Source organism: Ptychodera flava, chromosome 1, assembly GCF_041260155.1.
Source record: "Ptychodera flava strain L36383 chromosome 1, AS_Pfla_20210202, whole genome shotgun sequence".
Lineage (NCBI taxonomy): Eukaryota > Metazoa > Hemichordata > Enteropneusta > Ptychoderidae > Ptychodera > Ptychodera flava.
Genome location: NC_091928.1, coordinates 2,721,687 through 2,729,611, shown reverse-complemented (window position 1 = coordinate 2,729,611; position 7,925 = coordinate 2,721,687). Strand labels below are relative to the sequence as shown.

The 7,925-nt window shown below is 34.7% G+C and overlaps 1 protein-coding gene across 1 annotated transcript; it reads right to left on the bottom strand.

Moving 5' to 3' along the window:
- Window positions 1-2,706: 2,706 nt before the first annotated feature.
- Window positions 2,707-6,285, bottom strand: LOC139149017 (uncharacterized). Its single transcript, XM_070720547.1, has 3 exons — window positions 6,248-6,285; window positions 5,363-5,540; window positions 2,707-3,929 (listed from the first exon to the last, which is right to left on the bottom strand). The coding sequence occupies exons 1-3, from the start codon at window positions 6,283-6,285 to the stop codon at window positions 3,705-3,707; spliced, it is 441 nt and encodes a 146-aa protein (XP_070576648.1). The 3' UTR covers window positions 2,707-3,704.
- Window positions 6,286-7,925: the final 1,640 nt, after the last annotated feature.

The window sequence follows — 7,925 nt, the reverse complement described above, 5'->3', positions numbered from 1 at the left end:
CCTGTGTTGACTATATAGGGGGAAAATTCTGATTGAAAAAATGAGACTTAAGGTAATATGCACCTCGAAAGTGAAAGACTTAAACTTTTGCTCAAACTTTCCTCAGTGAAACTTTCACCCATTCTCTTACCAAAGCAAGAATAAAAATCAGGGGTCACCGTGCAAACTTTGGTATTAGAGAGACAAACAACTTGCGATTTTTCGATATTTGAAATTCAAAATGGCCGCCCTCCTGTGTTAACTCTATGGGAAAAAAAAAAATTTCCGATTTTCGAAAAACTAAGACGTTGAAATATTTTCTTTCGCCAAGTGGTCGGTCATGCAGAAGAAATTTACAAAATTTGACGGCCCGAATTTCTGTCCCCGAGGCGCGTTCTACCTTAAAAAACTTTTTCTTTCATCGAGAGCTTAACAGTGAGCCCCTGAAAGTAGTAGATCAGAAGAGAGATGATAACATTTCAAACCAGGATTTTTGTTCCCGAGGCACATTCTACCTTAAGACAATCTCATTTCCTCGTGTTTTAAGCTATTCTAATGTTCCTCTTATTCCGGTGACAGTGTTTCCTCCATTAGAAGCTTGCTTTCAATAATGTTTGGAAAGCTGTCATTCAGCTGATTTCTATGGTTTCACAGAGTACAAATGTTAATTACGGGAATAGGGGAATGCGTCAGGTGATGTGTGAGCACATAGTGGCCAAGGCTCTTTTGGGTGTGTCCTCACTAATAAAACAGTGAAAACCATCATTTCTGATTGAACAATTTCTGAGTCTTTAGTTATGATGGGGCGTTTGACATAAAAGGGTTACTTTCAAAGAGTTACTTTGAAGAAAATATCATTGTATGAGGAATGCAAGATAGTTGAAAGATGATATTGACGAAGGAGAAAATGTTTATATTGTGTTGCCAGGGACAGCGACTGTTTGTCTTATCCATCATGAAGACGTCCTGTATGGGGAAAATATATTTACAGACACAAGTCAGAAATATGCTTACTTAAATATTTATTTAAAAACCAAATATTCAGCTTGAGTACATTGTGTAGCATCATATATACAGGGGGATGTAAATGAAAAGAGAGAAAAATGATATTTCATGAAATGTATCTATTCAAAACCAACAAATATAATCTACAGAGCAAAACACATTCCACAATTGTTTGTATTAATTTCATACCAAAGGGAGACTATTGAAAAGTCTTGAGACTATTTACAATTCAAACTGTTCTTCATACTGTCACATGGTTTAAGGACAGGCTTGTTTTAACATATCAAGATTCTTCGATTTACCGGACTCACAACTTGACCATTGTCTTCAAAATCAGCACAGGCATAGCAACAAACAATGCGATAAAATGGTAAAAAGTTACATTTCCCATGCATTTCAAATGTATTTCGCTGCCACACTTGAAGAGTGTTACCAAATTTATCTTTGGCAGCATGTTGCTTGTACCACCGAACACGGGCAAACTGATGAACAATCTTTTTCTCCATTTATTTCAGCAGAATGGCTGTAATACCAATCAACTACACAAGGACACAGATTTGCTTGAGATATGTCAATTTCTTCACAATCACCAGCCCATTTTGCCATTACCCTAGCACTTTGCAGTGTCTATATGCCATCCTAGATCCAAATTTTTCCCCATAAATATGCAGTGATGCATATTTCTTGATGGTCTTACTCATATTACTTATAAGTTTATCTGGGTACATAAATTTGTAAACTGATTCAAGTAGGAGAGTATCATTGACTGACAATACCCCTTCAACATGAATATTTGGCAAATGTAATGACTCAGTACATCCCCAATGAACACCTTCCATAATATACACCTCTGGTGCAGCCAAAAGAGACAAATCACTAATTCTGCACACATGCACTTTTGATCCAGGCCTTTCAAACAGTGGTGAAAATTGCTGAGAAAAATCACTCTTCACATCTCTATTTTGTACAAACTTCAATATTGTAAGCTTTCTCATAAATTGTATTTCAACTGATCGATTATTAGTTGGGATATCACCAAAGTAACCATTATACCTTTCAAACGGGAAGCACCAAAAAGCGTTGATTTGGCCATAGTCTAACAAACAGTCTCTCATATGGCACACTAAGTGCATGCTTGGAGTGATCATTTTTTTGCCATTGAGTTGTTGACATTTGATACAAAAGTTGAGAAGTAAAATGTCAGCTTTCATAATATCACTTTTTGTGATGTATGCTTTGCATAAAATTTTACATGCCAGTACAAATCTCTCCGGACATAATATGTGTTCTTTGGGAATTAGCCCATTCAGACTATACATTGAAAAAACAGTAATCCAGTATTTCCACTCATCAGCAGAAAATTTCCCATAGTTCGATGCAATTTTATGTGGAATTCTACCAATGTCACAAGCAACAGTCATAGAACGTATTTTTTCATTAAGAATTTTTAGTTTTTTTAATGATAAGAATCTAGATATAAACATCATCTTTCCAATGCCCAAAAATAAATTGTGCATAGGGTCTATGGAAATCATTCGGGTACAATCAAAGTATGTAAGTTCTATAAGGATGATGTAATATGTTCCATACACCCTTGCAAGCCTGTTAAACTCTTTGACAGTTTCACACTTTTTTACAAGGTGGGCTTATCTATTGTGTTTTTCCTTTGTTCTCTTTGGCCAAGTACTATCAAACCCAGAGTAATCTTTCGTCTTTCCAAATGTTCCGGGGAACAACTTGTAACATTTGGAACAACCTAAATTAGCTGCATGTGATTTGAACCCGCCAATTTTTTCTAGCAGCAGGCACATCAGAAACTACAGAAAGAAGTGCCGCTTTAACTTTAAGTGGCAGAGCTGATGCACTTGTAGATAAATTCACTCCTTTCCAAAGTTTCTGCAATTCATTGACAAATGGCTGCAAGAAAGAATTTAAACTGAATGGTTCTTGGTCAAGTGGGGGTATAATCCCACCAACTATAACATTTTCAAACTTGAATCGAAATGCCCTTGGTAAATTTAAAATTGCAAAATATATAACTCCCACCGAATAGTCGTTTCTGTTTTTGAAAGGTTGAAACCAATCTATGTTCATGGACAGACCAAGGTTTCCCTCTTTTGCCAGAAATTCTTCCCCATTATAAGTTTGAAATTCCTTCCACACACTACCATCAAATATGTCTGTAAAGATAGTATTACCTTCACTGTCTCTCTTGTTCTTTGTGTTTTTCTCTCCATTCCTCCAATTGTTTAGGTAAACCATTCCGTAGCAAGATATTTTCTATTGAATCGATTAGGCTAACATAAGAGAACACCTTCAATGGATAATATTTCACAGATTCTTTGAGAATCACATGTTTTGCAAGTGGCTCTCCACACATTACAAGTTTTCCCCGCTTAAATGTTTTTTTATCACAACATTTAGCAACAACTCTACCATTTTTGCTAACAGCAAGTTGGTCAATATCATGCAATGCTGCACATCTTGGATTGGGACAAACTGCCTTTTTTAGGAAATTATCTCTATCCAGATTCACACACTGTCTGAGCAAATACAAAGATGCTGGCAACAAACTGCAATTTCAGTTAAATATTCACTGTGCACTGTCATACCAATGATATGGAAAAGCATTGACAGAAACTGCAACAGCCAAGCCAAACAGTTATCACCTACATGACAGCTAGCTTGCCAATACAAAAGAAAATATACAATCCATGATACTAATCATTAACCTTCCCTAATTTTGATCTGTGACTAACGATTGGTAAAGGTTGCCCTAAGTCTCTGTCAAGGTCATCTTCATTTTCTTCTTCCCATACTTCATCTCCATCTTCCTCTTCACTGGTAGAACTTTCATCACCACGGTTTTCTCCAACACCAGCACAATTGTCAGTATCACTTAATACGGACTCTACTTCAGAGCTATCACTTCCAGATCCAGACCACTGTGAAAATAAAAAGATCATAGGTTAACATTTGAATGTTTGCAAGCAACAAAAAATAATAGTATATACAGGTAGTGTCCATGGGAACATTACCTTGCTCACAATGAGCTATAACAACACAGCACATGTTTACTGCAAATGCATTTCAGTGAGTACATTAAACATTAAACCAAATAAGGGCAACATAGGAATCCATCATGGAAAACAAAATGGTACAAAACTAAATCAGCACAAAACCAATCTCGCACAAAATGTGAGGCCACAACTTTTTGTGAGCTCACGCCAAGTGAAAGAAATTACGATAATGAAAGCAAAAAATAAGCACATGCACTCTCACATTTTGCAAAGAGGTTATCACTACATAAATTGTCATCTCTGGGGTGGCTCTTTGCTTACTCTAGCATTATTTTCACTTCACTATTTACTACTTTTCATTGAACAGAAGAATGGTTGGAAAAATTAGACAATAAAAGCATTACAGGGACAAAGTCGCCCATTTTTAATGAATTTTGTTTGATACAAGATACTACTTATATTGTTTGATATGTTGAAAGGCACTGAATGAATGGATGACCATGCATTCACACAGACAATAAGAACAATTGAAATAAAATCTACAAAACTGGGCAGAGAAAGAAATTATCAAAGTTGGCAAAATTGCATCCTCTGATGAACTCCATGGCTTTTGTAGTTTTGTCATATCCTCATGGATTTCCATGTTTTCCATTCTCTGGTTCATGTTGTTTGTATATAGAGAGTCTCAGTAAGATTGAAATATGTCCTTTTTGGAAATTAAAAATTGAATCATACAGTAGAACCTTGAGTATATGTGATGTTTTGCAGGAAGAACCATAAGTGTTAAACAAAACAACATGTTAGCTAAAGAAGCTAGACCTTTTGACCATTTACACAACATTTTTTGTTGGTTATCAACTTTGGTTTTTATTCTAATTGGTAAAACATAATGAAATACTCAGTATTTTGATCAACTGACAACAGTTGTAAAATCCATGTTATTTTTGTTGAAAATGAACTGAGGTTTGGACTTGATGTGTAGACAATAACAATGGTTGCCACTCAGTCACTCATATGTTTGTTAAATAGCAAACAGAATATTCCATTATACTTTAGGAGTAGACTTGCAAACAAAAAATGATATTAAAAACAAGAATACTAAAAAGAGAGTTGAATGTGACAGTTACAAAGGCTTTCAGCTGAGATGTTGGAAAAAATCTGCTGAATTTAGTATGACATTTTTAAGTTCCTAGTTCCCCATATATTCACGATTACCTACAGAACGTTCACTGAATAAATGCCAATTATATACCAATTTGTGGCAGAGTAATCAATTTATGCGTTTGAGAGAAAACCCTTACTGCTGACACACTTGCACCTATGCTTATTGTTGGTTAGAAAATTAAAACTTTTCTCACCTGAAGATGTAAACTACATTCATCATCAGTTTCCATAGCAACATCAGGGGTAGTTGAAGTACTTTCATTAGAATTCGGAGTACTGGTTACCACCCTCCTCAACAAATGCTGCCTGAATGCATCTTCCATTGGACTACCTTGTGACATCATTTGCTGCACTGCATCTTGCCTTGATAGTCTGGAAGACAAGAATAAAATATCCTTAAGTAACAGAAACTCCACACGTGAGTCATGATGACCATTAAACTATACCCTAGAAAGACTGTGGTTATATTTCAATGGTAGAAAATACAACATCTTTTACCCTACATAACTTCAAAGAGTCAATGATATTATCCGGGGAAATATAAACTGTAGTCATCAAGGATTTTTTTCATTTTACACATTCACTGTATTTAACTTTAAGGATTTAAGCCAAAATAGCAAAATAATAACCAAATGAAAAACATTTATTCTGTGAGAGTAGCAGTAGCTCTGTTACTACAATGAAGCTAAGTACATAAAAATATTGTCAAGGACACTATGTGCTTACATTTGGTTTGAATTGGTCCATTCAAGAAATATTTAAACCAGGAAAAATAAGAATGACAAAGCAAATAAGGTCTCCAACTTAGGTACTGGAGGTCATCGTTAGGAACATGCATATCACTTCCATAGCAATGGGACAAGCAGATCCTAAATACATAAGCAAATGTCAACAACAAAAAATAGACAGACAAGGCTTGATAAAAAGAAAAGGTGGGAGTGGATAAAAAATGTACAAGGGATCTGGTAAAAAAGTAATGCTACCTCATCAATCTTCAGGACCCTACCCAATCCTGAATATCAAATGTTCCAGCCCTTGGTATTATATAAGGTCAGATGGCAGGAAATGTATTTACAAACTTGGGGATTTTTTCAATTAATGCTATGACTGCTATCATTCTAATGTAAACAGCACTTAAAGTTAGTTATAGATAGTGAAACGCCTTTCACTGTGGGGGTGATTACAACATCTGGAATTATCCTGAATCCAAATTTCTCATCAGATCTTGTGTGTCTTTCATAGAAAAGTTGCAATAATTGATCTGCAATAACAAAATTCACCCCAGCTTTGTTTTCTGGATCAACTTTTCCTACAAATTGATACCAAATATGACAAAATTATGTTCACAACCTTCGAAACTGTCTCACAACATATCCTGGGTTGGTGTAGGTCAGTGAAGGTTACAAACTGAGAAAATTACCTAAAATATACAAAAATGGGGTTTTGCAACACTTAGAGCAGAAAATTGATCTAATAACATCCCTCAGGACTTGTATACCAAACTACAAAGCTTTCAGACAAGTAATTTTGAGAACAAGTTTTCATGACCAAAAATGACAAAATTGTCAAAAATACAAATTTGTATATTGCAGGACAATTTACACATATCTAACTTTGTCATCTCTGTACATCTGTGTACCAAAACATAGGGCCAAAGTCCCTGAAGCTACTATAGACATGGATACAAAATTAAGTATTTCCTTACTGTATGAAATTATCTCACTAAGGTCATCCTACGGACAAAGTAAAGTAAATATTAAAGCTGTCTGACCAGCTGTTTTGAAAGAACAAGCAACTCAACAGTTGACAGAGCTCTGTTGAGTTATGTAGAGAATAACCTTTTGTGACACATGTATTGATGAAGAAGGTGGATATCTTTGATTAACATTGTGAGTTCTGTTTAATAAGTTGAGACTGTACATACTCAGAGAAAGCACACTGAAGAGACAAAGGTTTGAAACTTAAGAAGTTCAAGGTCATCAAAAGCATTATAAGGAATCATGTTACACTTTCATTGCACTGTTTACACAGATTGCATAATTGCTATAAATAGCACATGAGGAATCTTTATACAGCCCAGCTTTACCATAAAAACCCTATCACTTTGACCACTCTTTTAATTGACACCACTATTTTTTTCCTCAAAAAGTAATTTTATTTTATCCTTACCAAGTCAACCATAAATGGAAATTAGAACTTTCTCTATCTCTATCTCTATCTCTATTGACTATTTTGAGCAATTTCTTTTAGATAACATACAGGGCACAATAAATGACGGTTCAGAATATGTCAAAGTTGGGATTCAGGAAAGTTGCCTTTACATGTTTTTATCCTCCAAGATGGTAAGCATTTCACTATGAACTGTCAAAAAAAGTTGAACTTTCTGATAATTCTACACTAAAATTATTTTGGCTTTGATGATTTCCTAATTAATTCAATTATTTAAAATCATATACTTATTTTTTTCTGGGTGAATTGATAGGGTTTATACAGTACAAGAATTACATACAATGTAAGTCAAATTTTGACCAAAAATGACAAAAAAAATTCCTTAAAAATACAGATTTGCATATTTCATCACAATTTGAACAAGTCTAAGTTGGGTTACCCCAAGGGACCTGTATGCCAAATAACAAAGCTGTCTGACCAGCGGTTATGAAGAAGATGATTTTTTACCAAAAACACCTTTTTTGGCATTAATTTGCCTATTTTCAACAATATCAAAAAATTAAAAAAAATAGTTTCTCAAAATCGTAT

What these genes read in the sequence shown, in the direction of transcription:
- LOC139149017 (XM_070720547.1), bottom strand. Translation starts at nt 6,285, where the DNA reads ATGATAGCAGTCATAGCATTAATTGAAAAAATCCCCAA. An exon ending in TTAATTGAAAAAATCCCCAA is followed by an intron (nt 5,541 to 6,247) that starts GTTTGTAAATAC and finishes CTTGTCTTCCAG; the next exon opens with ACTATCAAGGCAAGATGCAG. An exon ending in AATGTAGTTTACATCTTCAG is followed by an intron (nt 3,930 to 5,362) that starts GTGAGAAAAGTT and finishes TTATTTTCACAG; the next exon opens with TGGTCTGGATCTGGAAGTGA.